Here is a 21,583-nt window from a genome sequence, read left to right as displayed (position 1 = left end):
CTTTTACGACGTGCTATATTTTAAAGTCAGCGGAAGTTTTCCCCAATGCTGCGAATCACCCTAGTCATCCAAGGTTTTTGAAGGGCTGATTGCCTTTCTCGAATAGGACAGCTATCTTGAGAAGACCCCACTATTTTTTGTTGACACTGTCATCAATGTCTTCTATGCTTGGACAATCTGAAGTATCTTACCCCAGACTTCCTTAGTCTTATATCTTGGAAGCTTGTGGGATTCAGTGTTGACCGTGATATAAGCCAATCTGGACGATACATAATGTGGCCTTGCGTATTTAACTGCACCATGTTTTAGCGACATCGAGTAATAAGTGGGTCATTTGGAACGCTTGATCAGCCTATATGGCAGCAATATTCAAATATAGTCCAATATGGACCACACTCGCTAGAGATGTCGAAAAGACAAATTCGACTCATCTTTCCAAATTTCAGCGAAATCGTCTAACAAGTGGGTCTTTTAGGGGCCCAAAATCTTAAATCAGGAGATCGGTCTATATAGGGGCTAAATTGAGATATAGTCCGATACAGCCGATCTCATAACTTTACCTGGCTTTGGTTAAAAATTATCGGTGCAAAGTTTTAGATCAATATCTTCATTTTCTAAGATTGGGATTTCAAACAGACAGACAGGCAGATGAATGTTTATGCTGTAGATCGCTTAATAAGAAATTACAAAATAAATTTTTTCTCCACTCCATGTTGAAGAGTAAAACAAAAAATTAAAATTTTTTATAAAAAAAAAATTTAATTTTTTATGAAAAATAATTTTAATTTTTTATAAAAAAAAAATTTTAATTTTTTATAAAAAAAAATTTTAATTTTTTATAAAAAAAAAATTTAATTTTTTATAAAAAAAATTTAAAATTTTTTATAAAAAAAAATTGAATTTTTTATAAAAAAAAAATTTTAATTTTTTATAAAAAAAAAATTTAATTTTTTATAAAAAAAATTTAAAATTTTTTATAAAAAAAAAATTAATTTTTTATAAAAAAAAAATTAAAATTTTTTATAAAAAAAAAATTAAAAAAATATATCCTTCCAATAAAACCTTTTTCAAAAGTTGCACAGTGTTGTCCTAGGCAATTGAAACCATTTCAAAAGAGTTTGTCTCATTCTATTTGGTTTGGAGATTGCCATACAAATGGATGCTGAAGTAGTTCCTATGATAGGCTCTTATGGTAGTGATGGCAATGTTGTGTCTGTGTGTGTGTGGCTGTGTGCGTTTGTTAGTGTGCATCATTGTAGGTATAAAAGTGCCTTTGTGTGTATGTTACTCTCTCGATATATGCACACTTACCGCCATGTTTTCAGCATTAATGCTCCATATGTTAGGGAAAATCCAATTTCTCTTAGCCATATACGTGCTGTGCACGTATATAAATTTGGATTGGGATACATTACAATGTTCTGTGTATAAAAACAGCAGCAACAACAGCAGCAGCAGCAGAAGCATTTGAGGCATTACCAATACCAATGTCAAAGCCAGCAATCGGTAAACGGATATAATGTAGTCCATGTCGATAACAGCCATGCATCCATACATCATGATTTAAATTGAGAGTGATGGGGGGGAGAGAGAGAGAGAGAAAAAGAAAAACGATGAGCTTCAAAACAAACAACAAAGTAATCTTAGAAAATTGAATAAAAAACAATGCAATTTTTATATAATTTCTCCTTCTTCCAAACCACTTTGCCTACTGCCAGGGCTACCCATGTCTTACTTAGCGATTTATCTCGTTTAGCTCTTAATTATCACAATGGGTGACTGACATCTCCATAGCTTTTTTTGTTATCATGTGCCTCAGCCTCCATTTTTACAAATGCTTGCCAAAAATCCCCCAAAAAGATTTGCCATAAATCCCATGAAGACAATGTTGATTTCATTTATCGCGAATGAGTGCGTGAGTTGTGTGCACTGGCGTAAATGATATGACACATGGTACATGGGGGTATACTTTTTTTTCTCAAGGTGATTAAAAGATTTAAATCGGAAAAGATTGGCAGCTTTTGAAGTCGCTAAGACTATTAAACGTTTTAATTTTTTCATGGAAAAGCTGTTTCGTCAAATTGGCAAATGATATGCAAACATTATTGAATCCATTTTCCTGGAAATGGAAAGCGGCAAAAGAGGATTTTAGATTCGTAGAAGATGTTATTTTTTGTGTCGTTTTTTTTTCGAAAAATAGATTACAGAGATTTTCTATGAATTTTATTTTCAATTGTAAAAGAATTTAAGAAAAAATCTATACAAGCTGAAGCGATTTGTTGGAAATTTTCGCAGGTTAAAGGGATGAAGGACGGACCTTCCCCTTAACCCCAAAAGGTACCACACAAAAATAAAAACAATTTCGGCCGGGCCGAATCTTATATACCCTCCACCATGGATCGCATTTGTTGAGTTCTTTTCCCGGCATCTCTTCTTAGGCAAAAAAGGATATAAGAAAAGATTTGATCTACTATTAGAGCGATATCAATATATGGTCGGGTTTGGACCACAATTAAATTATATGTTGGAGACCTGTGTAAAATGTCAGCCAATTCGAATAAGAATTGCGCCCTTTGGGGGCTCAAGAAGTAAAATAGAGAGATCGATTTATATGGGAGCTGTATCGGGCTATAGACCGATTCAGACCATAATAAATACGTATATTGATGGTCATGAGAGAATCTGTCGTACAAAATTTCAGGCAAATCGGATAATAATTGCGACCTCTAGAGGCTCAAGAAGTCAAGATCCCAAATCGGTTTATATGGCAGCTATATCAGGTTATGAACCGATTTCAACCATACTTGACGCAGTTGTTGGATATCATAACAAAATACTGCGTGCAAAAATTCATTCCAATCGGATAAGAATTGCGCCCTCTAGAGGTTCAAGAAGTCAAGATCCCAGATCGGTTTATGTGGCAGCTATATCAGGTTATGGAGCGATTTGAATCATAATTGGCACAGTTGTTGTATATTATAACAAAACACGTCGTGCAAAATTTCCTTCCAATCGGATAAGAATTGCGCACTCTAGAGGCTCAAGAAGTCAAGACCCAAGATTGGTTTATACGACAGCTATATCAGGTTATAGACCGATTTGAACCATACTTGGCGCAGTTGTTGGATATCATAACAAAACACTACGTACAAAATTTTAGTTAAATCGGTCAAGAATTGCGCACTCTAGGGGCTCAAGAAGTCAAGACCCAAGATCGGTTTATATGACATCTATATCAGGTTATGAACCGATTTGAAACATACTTGGCACAGTTGTTGGATATCATAGCAAAACACGTCGTGCAAAATTTCATTCCAATCGGATAAGAATTGCGCACTCTAGAGGCTCAAGAACTCAAGACCCAAGATCGGTTTATACGACAGCTATATCAGGTTATAGACCGATTTGAACCATACTTGGCGCAGTTGTTGGATATCATAACAAAACACTACGTACAAAATTTCAGTTAAATCGGACAAGTATTGCGCCCGCTAGAGGCTCAAGAAGTCAAGACCCAAGATCGGTTTATATGACATCTATATCAGGTTATGAACCGTTTTGAATCATACTTGGCACAGTTGTTGGATATCATAACAAAATACGTCGTGCAAAATTTCATTCCAATCGGATAAGAATTGCGCACTCTAGAGGCTCAAGAAGTCAAGACCCAAGATCGGTTTATATGGCAGCTATATCAAAACATGGACCAATATGGCCCATTTACAATTCCAACCGACCTACACTAATAAGAAGTATTTGTGCAAAATTTCAAGCGGCTAGCTTTACTCTTTCGGAAGTTAGCGTGCTTCGACAGACAGACGGACGGACGGACAGACGGACGGACATGGCTAGATCGACATAAAATGTTGCGACGATCAAGAATATATATATTTTGTCGGGTCTCAGACGAATATTTGGAGTAGTTACAAACAGAATGACGAAATTAGTATACCCCCCATCCTATGGTGGAGGGTATAGTGAACCGATCGGGACTATATGGTACTTAAAGAAGAGGTATTCGATATTAGAATACAAATTTGATATGAATAGTTGGGTCCTAGTGCCTAGGGGGCCGACCCGACCCAAAAACCCCCTCAAAAAGGCATATTGGACGATAATGACAATATGGGACTCAAAGAAAACGATTCTGGAGTAGATTACGATTATGGTCTGGAAGGAGTTATAGTTTATATAATTTGTTGATATCGGAAGGGGGCTCGGACTCTCCCCCGTTACCCATAAAAACACCACCCAAAAACAAAAGTTGACCGATCGCGACAATATGGGTATCAAATGAAAGGTATTGGAAATTAGAATATGAATATGGTATTAAAAATTTGGTCCTAAAAACCAGGGGACCACTCCCACATCCCCACAACTCCACCAAACAGTCGCATTAGACGTACATTTCAATATGGGACTCAATGAAAGGTATTCATGTATTTTGTATTTGTATTTTTATTATAATTTGTTGATATTGGATGGGGGGTGGTGTTTAACCCAAGAACACCACCCAAAATCATAAATGGACCGATAGGGACAATATGGGTATTGAAGAGTAGGATACGAATGGAAGAATTCGGGATTATACTAGGAATCTTATATAGAAAAATCAATTTGTGTATGTTTGTTTGTGTGTTCCTTATAGACTCAGAAACAGCCAAACTGATTTTCTTGAAATTTAAACAGATGGTGCATAATGATTCCTTGGTGAAAATAGGGTACTACACTTTTTGATATCTGAAGGGGAGGGGGAGCGGACCCTCCCCCTTACCTTAATTTTCAGAGACGCCAGATTGGATGGGTGCTGCGATTTAAACGAAATTTTGTGTGCTCTCATATATTGTACCCTAAAAATAAAAAATTGGTATCCAAATTTCGGATGGGGCACGTAGGGGGGCCGCCCCACCCCCAAAACCTACCAAATGTATATATAGACCAATCACGACAATATGGGATTCAAATAAAACGTATTCTAGATAAGAAGACGTATCTGATATCTAATTGTCGGACAAAGTGTTTGGGGGACCACCTCAACCCCCAAAACACCCCTAAAGCGGACATATTTACCGACCTTGGCAATATGGGACTCAAATGAAAGGTATTTGCGAGTGTAATACGAAAAAAGTATCCAAATGTGGGACCACGTTTGTGGAGATCCACCCCATCCCAAAACACCCCCCAAACAGGACTTATTTACTGACCATGGCAATATGGGGCTTAAATAAAAGGTATTTCAGTGTAGAATAAGATTCTGATATCCAAATGTGGGACCAAATGTTTGGAGGGCCGCCCCTCAACAAAAACATCCCCCCAAAGAGGACATATTTACGACCATAGCAATATGGGGCTCAAAAGAAAGGTCTTTGGATGTAAAGCACGAATCGGATGTGAATACTGGGAAAAGCGTCTATGGGCCCACCCCACCCCCATAACACCACCCAAATAGGAGGTATATGCTGACTATGGCAACATGGGCTTTAAATAAGATATATTTTCCAAGTTTTTTTGCCCGTTAGGTCGAGATCATTAAATTTTACAAGTTTTGTTCGTTTCTCTTTCGAGACGAGCTGAATGATCGAAGATGCAAATGGAAAAGGAAAACAAAAGGTAGCAACACACACCAACCACTATGGGACGCGTTTCGTCTTTGGTTAGAAGACTTTTCAACCATATTAGGCGTGATGGCTTCAAGGGCCGTGCGTTGGTATGTTGTATTTAAATCGTATTAATTGCGAAAACGCATCTATGATACAATTACCACATTAACCACGCTCGCAACCCTGTCTATTAGCTGTACTTTTCCCAATGCATGTTTTTTTCTGTAATGACAGACATTTTTTCTGTGAAAAATTAAACTTCATCCATAATACACATGATTTTGTGCATCTGTTGGAAGTTGTATTAATGGCTTCGAACGCTAAGACAAAGGCATTGGCTCTCGCCGTTGCTCCGTGGTTTTCGAATATAAATCGAATCTGATATATATTTTCAAGACCAAGTCACTGAGTGGCCGCTCCATTCCCCCCAAAAAATACGCCCCAAATCGGTCGTGTTTGCCGACTATAGAAATATGGGATTCAAATGACAGATATTTGGATTCAGACCACGAATCTGATATCAACATTCGGGACCAACTGTCTAGGGGACGTTCCATCAACATAACAACTCCCAAATAGGACGCATTTGCTCACCAAGACAATTTGGGTCTTCGATATCGCCACTCCTATCGGTGACACCATAAATGACTCAATTCAGAGGCTGACTAAGGAGGGACTTTCATTGAAGTACCAAAATGTTATGATCGATTAATATGCCTGATGAGGAGGTTTTTAAGGTTGCGGCAGTCCCCATACAAGTTAATACCACACACCGCACAGCTACTCAAATGTATCACTTCTCCCACTCTTTTTTGGTCTACCCATGCTCCGCAATTCATAATAGTGTTAATCGCAGAGAGGAAAGACCAAATATAGAGTGGGAGTTATTAACAGATCCCATTTGAGGAGTCCCATATTGTCACGATGGGTCAAGAAGCCTGTTTGAGGGTTTTTTGCTAAATAAGACGACTCCCCGCAATGCTTGGAATCCATTTTTAGTATCAGGTTCGTAATCTATTTTCGAATCTACTTTCATTTGATCCTATCGAGATAAACGTTGATTATGCCTGGTTGGAATAGTTTTGATGTTGCGGCGCCTCTTGCATTTTTGGAACCATGCCATATTCGTGTTCTGCTCTCCAATACCTTTTATTTGATACCCATATTGTCCCGATCGGTCAACTTTTGTTTCTGGGTGGTGTTTTTGGGATAACGGGGGGGAAAAATCCGTCCCCTTTCCAAAATCAACAAATTATATAGCTTTTTGCTCCTTCTAGACCATTATCGTAATCTAGTAGCGAATACCTTTCATTTGATTCCTATATTGTCCAGATCGGTCAACTTTTGTTTTAGATTGGTGCTAAGGGGAAGGGTCAGTCCCCCTTCCAAAATCTAAAAAGTGTATAGTCTATTATTCTTTTTAAACCATTATCGTAATCTACTCCCCACTACCTTTCATTTGAGTCCCATATTGTCCCTATTGGTCCATTTTTAATTTTGGGCCGCAATTACGGGTTTTGAGCTTGGGGCGGCCCCTGGGTACCCATGGATCCATATTTTAATACTATATTCGTAGCTTACTCTCCAATAATTTTCATTTGATACTATCCCGATCGGTCCACTTTTGATTTTGGATGGTGTTTTCCATGTAAGGGGGAAGAGTCCGTCCAGATTAGATATCAAACAAGTAAGAGTGTGCTAAGTTCGGCAGGGCCGAATCTTATATACCCTCCACCATGGATCGCATTTGTAGAGTTCTTGATGGGACAATATGGGACTCAAATGAAAGGTCTTTGGGAGTAGATTACGAATATGGTCAGGAAGTACGAATAGGTTTTATAATGTATTGATTATGGAAGGGGTGGAGGGTCCACCGTTACTCCAAAAACACCAACAAATCTGGCATAAAAATTCATGTCGAAGTATAGTACCCACTATACTTCGACATGAATTTTTACGCCAGATTTGTTATCTACTCCTGCATACTTTTCATTTGATACCCATATTGTCCTTATCGGTCCACTTTCGATTTTTTGTGGTGTTTTTGGGGTAACGGTGGAGGGTCCGCCCCTTCCATTCCATACCCACATAGTGGGCATATTAGTCAATCACGGATATATGGGACTCGGTTTGTTTGTTCCGTATAGACTGAAAAAAGGTAGAACCGATTTTCTCGAAATGTTTGAATATCAGCCAAATATTGTGTATAATTTATTTATATAATGTTTCGTTATCGGAAGGGGGACAGACCCTCCCCCCTATGCCAAAAACACAACCAAAAATCAAAAGTGGACCGATCGGGACAATGTAGGTATCAAATGAAAGGTGTTGGAGAGTAGAATACGAAAATGGTATTACAATTTTAGTCTAAGTACCCATTGGGCCGCCCCAACCCCCAAAACAGACATAGAGGACGTTCATTTCAATATGGGGCTCAAATGAAAGGTAATCGGGAGTAGATTTCGAATCTGGCATACAAAATCAGATCGAACCATAGGGGGTCATGCCACATCTCAAAAACGCCATAAGACCCATTATGACTGTATGATACTTGGCTGCACAGATTTTCTTAAAATTTTCATAGATTGTGTCTGCAAGGAAACATAGCCTATATAATTTTCAGATATTGGATGGGGGCGGACCCTCCCCCTTACCCCAAAAACGCCGCCCATTTCCGAAAGTGCTCCGATGGGCACAATAAGGGTTTCAAATGAAAGGTATTGGAGACCAGAACACGAATATGGTATTAAAATTTGGGTCCAAGTATCCAGCGTGCCGCAGTGCGACACCACTTTGAGGAAAAGTCTGTTAATGACCATGCATGGCATTGTACCTCGCAAATGTCGCCAACATTAAGAGGGGACAATCAGGGCTTTGTCCGATGTTCTCGTCAGGATTCGAACGCGTTCAGCGTCATAGGCTACAATGGCACGAGTTCGATATCCGCATTCATGGGGAAGTGTCCCCACCCTAAAAATAGATTAGAGAGTTAAAGAAGGCGCAGCAGAGCGGGCCCGGTTCGGCTAGTAAAGTATATATAGTCTTGGTCGTTTCGACGTTCTGAGTCGATCTAGCCATGTCCGTCCATCCTTCCGTCCATGCATCTGTCTAAATCACGATAGCGGCTGCATGCCTAAAGCTTGGCGATTAAAATTTTTCACAGAAACTTTATATTGATCAAGGTCGTTGCTGATTGAAAATGGGTCATATCGGTTCAGATATAGATTTAGCTACCATATAAACCGATCTGCCTATTGGATTTATTTAACCCCTGGAAGCCGTAATTTTTGTCCGATTTGGCCGAATTTTTGCACGAAGTTTTCTGTTATAACTTCCTATAGCTGTGCCAGGTACGATCCAAATCGGATTATAAACTGATATAGCTCCCATATAAACCGATCTCTCGATTTGACTTCTTGAGCCCCTGGAAGCCGTAATTTTTGTCCGATTTGGCTGAAATTTTGCATGTAGTGTTCCGTTGAGGCTTCCAAGAACTATGCCAAGTAGGGTCCCATATAAGCCGATCACCCGATTTGACTTCTTAAGACCTTGCAAGCCGCAATTTTTGTCTGATTTGGCCGAAATTCTGCTCAAAGTGGTGTTTCGTTGAGAATTCCAAGAACTATGCCAAGTACGGTCCAAATTGGTCTATAACCTGATATAGCCCCCATATAAGCCGATCACCCGATTTGACTTCTTGAGCCCTTACAAGCCGCAATCTTCTTCTTCTGTCGGATTAGGCTGAAATTTTGCTCATAGCTGTGCTAAGTGTCTACAACCTGATATAGCTCCCATATAAACCGATCTCTCGATTTGACTTCTTGAGCCCTTACAAGCCGCAATCTTCTCAAATTTGGCTGAAATTTTGCATATGTGTGTTTGAAATTTGTAAATTGTGGTTCCTTCGGCGATGAAAGACCTGATTAAAAACAAATATTCCTTACTGGTAAAATACACCTGCTTTGACTTTGCCGGAATTCCGGATTTATGGGTTAATTGACCACAACGTCATCTCCTTAAGCAGTTGCAAGCAAATTGGATATTGAAGTCTGTTCGTAATAGCAGAACATGACTATGCTTATATTTCAACTAATGCCAAACCAAGACATTCTACAAGCCACAAGAGTTTAGAGATTCTCTTATCCTTCTTCCATTCATTATCATCATGGTGATGTGTCATGAATTATGGTTTCATTTTTCTCTATCTTGGCCATAATTCAAATACAAGACGACATGCTCATGATATCCATCATGACTGCAACTAAATCACTATTTGAGCAGCAAGGGGAGAGTAGAGTCTGTTGGTTCTTTCGTTGTTATAAATATTAAACTAACTCTAGTTGACCACATTCAAAGTGCATTAGTGCACGAATGGTTATCCTTCAACTGTCTTAAGGTGCTCCAATTTAATGTTGATAAAATTCGTGACCAAGTAGTTCAATGGTGTAGATATTTGGCTAGGGCAAGTTTGAATTATGGTATGATATGGCCATATATTGGGTTGCCCAAAAAGTAATTGCGGATTTTTCATATTGTCGACGTTGACAAATTTTTTCACAGCTTGTGACTCTGTAATTGCATTCTTTCTTCTGTCAGTTATCAGCTGTTACTTTTAGCTTGCTTTAGAAAAAAGTGTAAAAAAAGTATATTTGATTAAAGTTCATTCTAAGTTTTATTAAAAATGCAAAATCCGCAATTACTTTTTGGGCAACACAATAATATAAAGGATAGAGGTGTGCACAGTGTTTAAATTGGCATAAGATACCCATTAGTCAAAAATTACAATTATTGATGACTACCTGACCCGGGCCCGCTCCTCTGCGCCTTCGTTTACTTTATATGGAACAAAGATTTCCTTGGAATATTCTTTCAAATACCATTTATTTACACCCCATATTGCCATTGGTTTAGGGGAGTCTACACGATGAGGCGTCCCTCAAAATAGGTTATCAAATTCGTTTTCTAATCCCAAATACCTTTCATTCGAGCCACATATTGGCATGGTCGAAAAATTCTTACCCTTTGGGGGGCTGTTTTGGGGAAGGCGTGATGCCCTACATACATGGTCCTACATTTGGATATAAAATTCGTATTCTACTCCCAAATACCTTTTTTTGGGCCCCATATTGCGATGGTCAGTAAAAATTTGCTGTTTGTGGGGTATTTGGAAAAGGATAGATCCCCAGAAAATTGGTCCCGAAAGTGGGTATCAATTCTTGCTCCACCCACCAATACCTTTCATTTAAGCTCCACATTGGCATGGTCGGTAAATATGCCTTATTTAAAGGTGTTTTGGGGAGTGGGGTGGTCCCCCAATCACTAAGCCCTGAAAATATATCAGCAACGTGCTCTATTCTCATATATTTGAACTCCATATTGCCTTTGGCCTCAAAATTGGATGTGAAATTAAATTTCTAATCTCAAATACCATGCACTTAAAACCCTTATTGAAAAAGCCAGCAAATATTGGGGTATGGTCCCTAAAAACTATGAATATGGAGCTCCACTGTCTTGAAGACCCAAATTGTCTTGGTGAGCAAATATGTCCTACTTGGGGGTCCTTATGGTGGTGGGACGTCTCCTAGACAGTTAGACAGTTGGCCTCGAATGTTGATGTCAGATTCATGGTCTACTCCCAAATACCTGGCATTTGAGCTCCATTTTTCCATAGTCGGCAAACATGAGCGGTTTTGGGGGGTGTTTTTTGGGGGGATGGAGCGGCCACTCATTGACCTGGCTTTGAAAAAATATATTAGATTGGTGTTCTACTCTAAAATACCTTTGATTTGAGCCTCATATTGCAAAAGTCAGCAAATACTTACTATTGGGTTGCCCAAAAAGTAATTGCGGATTTTTCATATAGTCGGCGTTGACAAATTTTTTCACAGCTTGTGACTCTGTAATTGCATTCTTTCTTCTGTCAGTTATCAGCTGTTACTTTTAGCTTGCTTTAGAAAAAACGTATATTTTATTAAAGTTCATTCTAAGTTTTATTAAAAATGCATTTACTTTCTTTTAAAAAATCCGCAATTACTTTTTGGGCAACCCAATATTTGGATGGTATTGTGGGGGTGGGATTGCCCCATAGACACTGTTTTGGGGAAGGAGTAGACCCCCGAATCTTTGACCCAAATTTGGATACCAGATTCGTATTTTACTCACAAATACCTTTCATTTGAGTCCCATATTGCCATGGTCGGTAAATATGTCCGATTTAGGGGTGTTTTGGGGGTTGGGGTGGACCCCCAAACACTTTGTCCGACAATTCGATATCAAATACGTTTTGTAATATTAAATACCTTTCAGTTGAGTCCCATATTGTCATGATTGGTGTATATATATATTTGGTCGCTTTTGGGGTGGGGCGCCCCCCCTAGGTACCCCATCCAAAATTTGTATACAAAATTTTTGTTTGTAGGTAACTATAGGAGAGCAAACAAAATTTCGCTTAAATCGCACCACCCATCTCCGAGATCTGGCGTTTGTGAAAATTAGATTAAGGGGGAGAGTCCGCTCCCCCTTTAGATATCAAATCGGTTCAGCCGTTTCCGAGTCTTTAAGGAATACACAAACAAACAAACCTACAAACAAACACAAATTGATTGTTATACTCTCCACCATAGGATGGGGGCATACTTATTTCGTCATTCTGTTTGTAACACCTCGAAATATTTGTCTAAGACCCCATAAAGTAGCCATCTCCGTCCGTCAGTCTGTCCGTTTCTCTTGAATCGCACCACTCATCTACGAGATCAGGCGTTTCTGAAAATTAGGGTAAGGGGGAGGGTCCGCTCCCCCTTTACATATCAAAAATGTAGTACCCCATTTTCACCACGGGATCATTAGGCACCATCAGTGAAAATTTTAAGAAAATCGGTTCAGCGGTTTCCGGGGCTATAAGGAACACACAAACAAACAAACCTACAAACAAACACAAATTGATTTTTATACCCTCCACCATAGGATGGGGGTATACTAATCTCGTCATTCTGTTTGTAACACCTCGAAATATGCGACTAAGACTCCATAAAGTACATATGTTCTTGATCGTCGTGACATTTTAAGTCGAACAAGCCATGTCCGTCCGTCCGTCTGTCCGTCCGTCTGTCCGTCCGTCCGTCCGTCTGTCCGTCCGTCCGTCTGTCCGTCCGTCCGTCTGTCCGTCCGTCTATCGAAAGCAAGCTAACTTTTGAAGGAGTAGAGCTAGCCGCTTGAAATTTTGCAAAAATTTTTCCTATTAGTGTAGGTCAGTTGGTATTGTAAATGGGCCAAATCGGTCCAAGTTTTGATATAGCTGCCATACAAACCGATCTTGGGTCTTGACTTCTAGAGCCGCTAGAGAGCGCAATTCTCATCCTATTTGACTGAAATTTTGCACATAGTGTTTTGATATCACTTCCAATAACTGTGCGAAGTATGGTCGTAATCAGTCCATAACCTAATATAGCTGCCATACAAACCGATCTTGGGTCTTGACTTCTTGAGCCTCTAGAGAGAGCAATTCTCGTTCGATTTGACTGAAATTTTGCACATATCACTTCCAAAAACTGTGCGAAGTATGGTTTAAATCGGTTCATAACCTGATATAGCCATACAAACCGATCCTGGGTCTTGACTTCTTAGCCCTCTAGAGCGCGCAATTCTCGTCCGATTTGACTGAAATTTTGCACATAGTGTTTTGATATCACTTCCAACAACTGTGCGAAGTATGGTCGTAATCCGTCTATAATCAAATATAGCTGCCATATAAACCGATCTTGGGTCTTGACTTCTTGAGCCCCTAGAGGGTGCAATTCTCATCCGATTTGACTGAAATTTTGCACATAGTGTTTTGACATTACTTCCAACAACTGTGCGAAGTATGGTCGTAATCAGTGCATAACCTGATATAGCTGCCATACAAAAACCGATTTTGTGTCTTGACTTCTTGAGCCTCTATGGAGCGCAATTATCGTCCGATTTGACTGAAATTTTGCACATAGTGTTTTAATATCACTTCCAACAACTGTGCGAAGTATAGTCTTAATCGGTTCGTAACCTGATATACCTGTCATATAAACCGATCTTGGGTCTTGACTTCTTGAGCCTCTAGAGTGCGCAATTCTCATCCGATTTGGCACAAATTTTGTACAACAGCTCCTCTTATGGCCTTCAACATACGTGTGCAATATGGTCGGAATCGATCTATAGCTTGATACAGCTCCCATATAAATCGATCTCCCGATTATGCTTCATGAGACCCGAATCGGACTATAACCTGATATAGGTGCTCCTCCGTCCTTATGCATTGTACTTTGTTTGCCTAAAAACAGATACTGCGCAAAGAACTCGACAGATGCGTCCATGGTGGAGGGTATATAAGATTCGGCTCGGCCGAACTTAGCACGCTCTTACTTGTTATATATAAGAAGTGCAAATTTCATCGGTGGTTATCTCCTCCTAATGCTGGCGACATTTGGGAGGTACTGTACCATTTGGTATGGCAGCCATGTAAAATCTTTTCCTCAAAGAGGTATCGCACTGCGGCACGCCGTTCGGACTCGGCTATAACAAGGAGGCTCCTTATCATTGAGCTTAAAAAAACTTGAGTCGGACAGCACTCTTTGATATGTGAGAAGTTTGCCCATGTTCCTTAATGGAATGTTCATGGGCAAATTTGAATTTGGTAAAGAGTGCACAGTGTTTAAATTGGGATAAGATATGACATTTTTTTTACTCATCAGTCCGAAATGACAAAATTCAATGAATTGCATTGCACATATCTTAATAGAAATGATCCTAGTAGTCATTAGTATTGTTTTTATTAAGTTAAGTGCAATGCATTTCATTTCTTACTTTGTTGACATTTTTCATCATGACCCTCATCATTTGTTTCCTTCACAGATATACAAGTAATAAATATGAATAGCAAGCTTCCAAGTTTATTAATATTCCCCCTCCCTCCCCAGAGGAAATAAAATACAAAAACGTTGCCATAAAAAACCCAAAACACTACTACAGACCACCACTTGGAACGCTTAAAAATGACAAAAATTTCAGCTAAGACTAATGATGGACATAAATAATCAAGTAAAAGGCCATCGAGAGATGAACGATAGAAGCACAACAACGGCCAAATACCAAAGCCACAATAAAATCATAGAATGCATAGCGTGCGCATATCAACACTGCCATTCTCTCTCACTGCCTTTCGATATCCTTCACATGGCACAATTGGCCATTTAAATCAATTTCAAGTCAATTAAATTTGATTCATTCTCAAATGTTTACCACATACAAACAGAAAATAGAAATTCGAAAAACTGGAAATAAAATCCAAAGGGAATAGAAAGATGGCCAATATCAGGGCAAGGAAAAACGAACGGACTGGGGAGCATAGTGAGAGCAGTAAACTGACAAATGCCACACTGGCTATACAACAAAAGACAGCAAGACAAACATAAATAATAATCATCATCATTTGGCCAAGCTACAACCCCAAAGACATTTATCTTGTCCCCTCCCCCCATAATGGAGGAGCACTAGTAGCTGCGGCAAAACCCCACAAGAATGAGGAAACAACGAAAATAATGATAAAGGAAAAGTAAATATGTACTCTGAAAGGATATATTTATGTACCCAAGGCGAAGGCATTACTTTGGTACAATGTTAGACTTGCTTAATATTTGATTTATCACTTATCATGTGAGAGCCATTTGAAAAGCCATTTGTGGTGATGTTGATTCTCCAACCCTCTTTGTGCATTTTCTTAAACATTTTTCATTTCAATGTCTTATATTTGTATACCCTCCACCATAGGATGGGGGTATACTAGTTTCGTCATTCCGTTTGTAACACCTTGAAATATGCGTCTGAGACCCCACAAAGTATGTCTATACTTGATTGTCGTGACATTTTAAGTCGGTCCGTCCGTCTGTCTGTCTGTCCGTCCATCTGTCCGTCCGTCTGTCCGTCCGTCTGTCTGTCGAAAGCACGCTAACTTTTGAAAGAGCAGAGCTAGCCGCTTGAAATTTTGCACAAATACTTCTTATTGGTGTAGGTCAGTTGGGATTGTAAACGGGCCAAATCGGTCCATCTTTTGATTCAGCTGCCATATAAACCGATCTTGGGTCTTGACTTCTTGAGCCTCTAGAGGGCGCAATTCTCATCCGATTTGACTGAAATTTTGCACATAGTGTTTTGATATCACTTCCAATAACTGTGCGAAGTATGGTTCAAATCACTTCCAACGACTGTATTAAGAATGGTTTAAATCGGTCCATAACCTGATATAGCTGCAATATAAAACGATCTTGGGTCTTGACTTCTTAAGCCTCTAGAGGGCGCAATTGTCGTCCGGTTCAAATCGGTTCATAACTCGATATAGCTGCCATATAAACCGATCTGGGGTCTTGACTTCTTGGGCCTCTAGAGGGCGCAATTCTCATCCAATTTGACTGAAATTTTGCGCATAGTGTTTTGGTATCACTGTAACTGTACTAATTATGGTTCAAATCGGTGCATAATCTGATATAGCTGCCATATAAACCGATCTTGGGTCTTGACTTCTTGAGCTTTAAGAAGGCGGAATTCTTATCCGATTTGACTGAAATTTTGCACATAGTGTTTTGATATTACTTTCAATAACTATACGAAGTATGGTTCAAATCGGTCCATACCCTGATATAGCTGTCATATAAACCGATCTGGGATCTTGAGTTCTTAAGCCTCTAGAGGGCGCAATTCTTACTTCGATTTGGCACAAATTTTGTACAACGGCTTCTCCCATGGCCTTCGACATACATGTGCAATATGGTCTGAATCGATCTATAGCTTGACACAGCTTCCATATAACCCATCTCCCGATTTTGCTTCTTGAGCCCCGAATTGGATTATAACTTGATATAGGTGCTCCTCCGTCCTTATTCATTATTCTTTGTTTGCCTAAAAAGAGATACTGCTCAAAGAACTAGACAGATGCGATCCATGGTGGAGGGTATATAAGATTCGGCCCGGCCGAACTTAGCACACTCTTACTTGTTATTTACTCCGACATGAGTGATATGCAATGTATTTGCTGGGGAAATCATCTACACCAGCATAGAAAGTTGCCTCCTCCATCAAAAATTGATACTTGGGAATACAATCGTCACTTTAAATGGCAACATTGAAAAACTTGGGCTTAACAATTTTTTTTTCCGATGAAGGTTTATTTTCCCCATTTATATGTATAAAGGGAATACGTTTCAAAGAAATATAAAGAAAAACATGGTCATTTTTAAAATGTTTGCCTTTTGGCAAAATGTGAGTTTATTGGGGACAACCCATTACCAAGGATATAATAAATAAATCCAGAATCTGCTGAACTAATTGGCACATCCCTAGGTGTTCGAAGAAGCAAGACGCTGGGTAAGCTGCACCATCTCTGCTGGGGCTAGTTCATAACAGAGATGGAGCAGAACGATTGATTCCAGGGAACTATTGCCCCCGAAACAAAATTGGCAAAAAAACTAAGACTATGACAGAAGAAAGAAATGAAACTTTCTGTGCAGTAACTTACAATCCCTGTACTGACAGCAGGGGATCAGCGCACGAGTTGAGTCGATATCGACAAATCATGGGCCAACTATTCCACCGGAGGGTGATGGCTTGCCATTACCATTTATCAAAGTTAATGCGACAAACGATCAATATGTCCTTAGATTAACACATAACAAAGAGCAAGCTAAGTTCGGCCGAGCCGAATCTAATATACCCTCCACTATGGATAGCATTTATCGAGATCTCTGCGCGGTATCTCTTTTTAGGCAAATAAATAATAATGAATAAGAAAGCTTTTGGAGCCATATCAAGTTGTAGTCCAATTCTCACCATAAATGAATTGAATTCTAAACATTGTAGAAGTCATTGTGTAATATTTCAGTCCATTCGGATAAGAATTGCACATTGTAGGGGCTCAAGATGAAAAATCGGCAGTTCGGTTTATATGGGAGATGTATCAAGCTATCGCTCTCTAGAGGCTTAAGAAGTCAAGACCCTAGATCGGTTTACATGGTAGCTATATCAAAACATAAACCGATTTGGCCCATTTACAATCCCAACTGACCTACACTAATAAGAAGTATTTGTGCAAAACTTTAAGCGTCTAGCTTTAGCATGCTTTCGGCAGACAAACGGACGGACGTAAATGGCTAGATCAACTTGAAATGTCGTCACGGTTTATGGGGTCTTAGACGCATATTTCGAGGTGTTACAAACAGAATGACGAAATTAGTATACCCCCATCCTATGGTGAAGGGTATAAAAACACATTCAAACTCCAATAAAAAATGCATCCCCGTGTGAACACAAGATGTGTGTTCAGAAAATCGTTCTATATCCAGCTATTAAATATTATGGTCTGATCTACAACATATTTTTATACCCACCACCGAAGGATGGCTGTATATTGATTTTGTCATTCTGTTTGCAACACATCTAAATATCCATTTCCGACCCTATAAAGTATATATTGGGTTGCCCAAAAAGTAATTGCGGATTTTGTCGACTGCGTTGACAAATTTTTTCACAGCTTGTGACTCTGTAATTGCATTCTTTCTTCTGTCAGTTATCAGCTGTTACTTTTAGCTTGCTTTAGAAAAAAAGTGTAAAAAAGTATATTTGATTAAAGTTCATTCTAAGTTTTATTAAAAATGCATTTACTTTATTTTAAAAAATCCGCAATTACTTTTTGGGCAACACAATATATTCTTGATCAGCGTACAAATCTAAGACGATATAGCCATGTTCCTCCGTCTGTCCGTTCGTCTGTCCGCCCGTTTGTACGTCTATCTGTCCGTCTGTCTGTCTGTCTGTCCGACCATCTGTCCGTCCGTCTGTCCGAACGTCTGTCCGTCCGTCTGTCCGACCGTCTGTCCGTCCGTCTGTCCGATCGTCTGTCCGTCCGTCTGTCCGACCGTCTGTCCGTCCGTCTGTCCGTCCGTCTGTCCATCCGTCTGTCCGTCCGTCTGTCCAACCGTCTGTCCGTCCGTCTGTCCGTCCGTCTGTCCGTTCGTCTGTCCATCCGTCTGTCCGTCCGTCTGTCCGTCCGTCTGTCCGTCCGTCCGTCTGTCCGTCCGTCTGTCCGTCCGTCCGTCCATCCGTCTGTCCGTCTGTCCGCCCGTCCGTCTGTCTGTATGTCCGTCTGTCCGTCCGTCTGTCCGTCCGTCTGTCCGTCCGTCTGTCCGTCCGTCTGTCCGTCCGTCTGCCCGTCCGTCTGTCCGTCCGTCTGTCCATCCGTCTGTCCGCTCGTCAGTCCGCTCGTCTGTCCGTCCATCTGTCCGTCCATCTGTCTGTTACAGTCTTTAAAAATATAGATATTGGGCTGAAACTTTGAACAGATTCTTTTTTTCTCCATAAGCAGGTTAAGTTCGAAGATGGGCTATATCGGACTATATCTTGATATAGCCCCCACATAGACTGATCCTCCGATTTAGGGTCTTAGGCCCATAAAAGCCACATCTATTCTCCAATTTTGCTGAAATTTGGGACCGTGAGTTGTGTTAGGCCCCTCGATATCCTTCGTCAATTTTGCCTGGATCGGTCCAGGTTTGGATATGGCTCCCATATAGACTGATCCTCCGATTTAGGGTCTTAGGCTCATAAAAGCCACATTTATTATCTAATTTTTCTGAAATTTGGGACAGTGGGTTTTTTAGGCCCCTCGATGTCCTTCGTCAATTTGGCCTAGATCGGTCCTGATTTGGATATAGCTGCCATATAGACCGATCCTCCGATTTACGGCCTTAGGCCCATAAAAGCCACATTTATTATCCCATTTGGTTGAAATTTGGTACAGTGAGTTATGTTAAGCCCTTCGACATCGTTTGTTAATTTGGCCCTGATCGGTCTAGATTTGGATATAGCTGCCATATAGATCGATCTCTCAGTTTTAGGTTTTGGGACCATAAAAGGCGCCTTTCTTGTCAGATGTCGCTGAAATTTGAGACAGTGCGTTGTGTGAGGCTCTTCGACGTCCATCTTCAATTTAGCTCAGAACGGCCTAGATTTGAATATAGCTGCCATATAGACCGATCTCTCGATTTAAGGTTTTAAGCCCATAAAATGCGCATTTATTGTCGGAATTTGGGACAGTGCGATGTGTTAAGCTCTTCGACATTTTTCTGTAATTTGCCCCAGATCGGTCCAGACTTGGATATAGCTACCATATAGACCGATATCTCGATTTAAAGTCTTGGCCCCATAAAAGGTGCCTTTATAATCCGATTTCACTGAAATTTGACACACTAGTTTATGTTAGGCTTTTCGACATCCGTGTCGTATATGGTTCAGATTGGTCTATTTTTAGATATAGCTACTAAAAAGATCAATATTTTGTTATACACAATTGAACAATGACTTGGTCCAAATTTCGATATAACTCCTATGGGACATAAGGTATGCAAGTTTCACCGGGTTTTGATGAAAGGTAAATGCGCATTTTATGGGCCCAAGATCTTCCAATCGCTTCGTGGTGCATTCTATTATGACAATAATCTTCTCTCCGACTTCATTTTATTGAACTAGGAATCAACATTATCTTCTGGTAATTTTATTACGTTCACCTCCCTTATTCAACTTTTTACTTAGAACGAAATCTTAACAGCAATCTTGCACATTCTAACTATAGGGAGGCTCATTTAATGTTTGCGCTTTCAATTTTTTTCCGAACATTTTAGCAACTTTAGTTAAAGCATTTTATATTAAAAAAATAATAAAAATAATAAAATATTTGTTTAATTTTTGAAATAACCATGAGATGCCCTCGTCACTGGCAAGTAGCAATTCTTTTCACATTTAATCTCAACTGGTGCAGCACCAGCCCCACAATTCGCAGTTGGGCTAGTGCACTTCACTTATTTGGTGGCATGAAATAAAATTCGTGTTTATTCCCCAAATATTGACATTTCGAAAGCTTAACTAACTGCACTTGGTGAGCCAGCCACTGAGAACACTTAGCGAAACAGGCAATCTATGGTGTTGCAAAATTACCCAGAGATTTGAGGGGGCGTTGAGAATAGGACCTAAACGCCATGACATTCATGTGGCCATGGCAGTTTCGGTGAATTTTGCCCAACTTACCACAATTAAAATGCAAATTATTTCATTAACTCAAGCGGTGTGTGTGTATGTGTGTGTATGTGTGTTTATTTTGTGACCACTTCTACATATTTTCGTATTTGTTGTATCCTTATTCCACTTCGCCGCCGCTCTAATGATGGCTATTATTTCGTTTTGTTTATTCTACAACCATGGCTGCGTCAAGGCCTACCACTTGTCACCCCGATACCTCGATACCCCATACCGTCAACCATAACAAGCATGAACGCATATTCGCTTGGTTACCCCCAAACACTTGGAAGGTTTTTCCGCAGCAGCATTGTGAGGGTTGAGTGCTCTAAAGTCTAAGGACTTACCGTACAATAGATGAAAAAGGCACCCAATGCAATAACACGCAACAATGCAGGACTCGCAGCACGTACAACCTGAAAAACAGAATAAAATTGAAAATGTTTTAAATAATGAGTTGAGAAATATTTACTCAAGTTACTGCTGAGCGATTAGAGGAAGGACATTTTGATGGTCATGAATATGCAATAAATATTGGATAAAATTATATTTGAAATTAAATTAAAAGTAAACAAGTAACCAATCGGTTACTTGTTTACCAGGTAACCCAAGATCGGTTATGTCGCAGCTATACCAGATTATGGACCGATTTGACCCATACTTAGCGCAGTTGTTGGAAGTGATACCAAAAAACCACGTGCAAAATTTCAGTCAATTCGGATGAGAATTGCGCCCTCTAGAGGCTCAAGAAATCAAGACCCAAGATCGGTTATGTCGCAGCTATACCAGATTATGAACCGATTTGACCCATACTTAGCGCAGTTGTTGAAAGTGATACCAAAACACCACGTGCAAAATTTCAGTCAAAGCGGATGAGAATTGCGCCCTCCAAAGGC

General features: G+C 39.8%; 1 protein-coding gene across 1 annotated transcript in view; it reads right to left on the bottom strand.

Annotated features, from left to right (window-relative positions):
• The window catches only part of LOC106080749 (uncharacterized), a 412,271-nt gene that overhangs the window by 50,319 nt on the left and 340,369 nt on the right, over window positions 1–21,583 (bottom strand). The window contains exons 7-8 of the mRNA XM_013242272.2: window positions 21,035–21,103; window positions 1,312–1,421 (exon numbers count right to left, since the gene is read on the bottom strand). Coding sequence (XP_013097726.2) covers window positions 1,312–1,421; window positions 21,035–21,103 — 179 coding nt within the window. The remainder of the gene's footprint in view (window positions 1–1,311; window positions 1,422–21,034; window positions 21,104–21,583) is intronic.

This window comes from Stomoxys calcitrans, chromosome 5 (assembly GCF_963082655.1).
Source record: "Stomoxys calcitrans chromosome 5, idStoCalc2.1, whole genome shotgun sequence".
NCBI classification, from domain to species: Eukaryota; Metazoa; Arthropoda; class Insecta; order Diptera; family Muscidae; genus Stomoxys; species Stomoxys calcitrans.
Note: the sequence above shows the minus strand (reverse complement) of the source record. Positions and strands in the feature narration are given on the sequence as shown.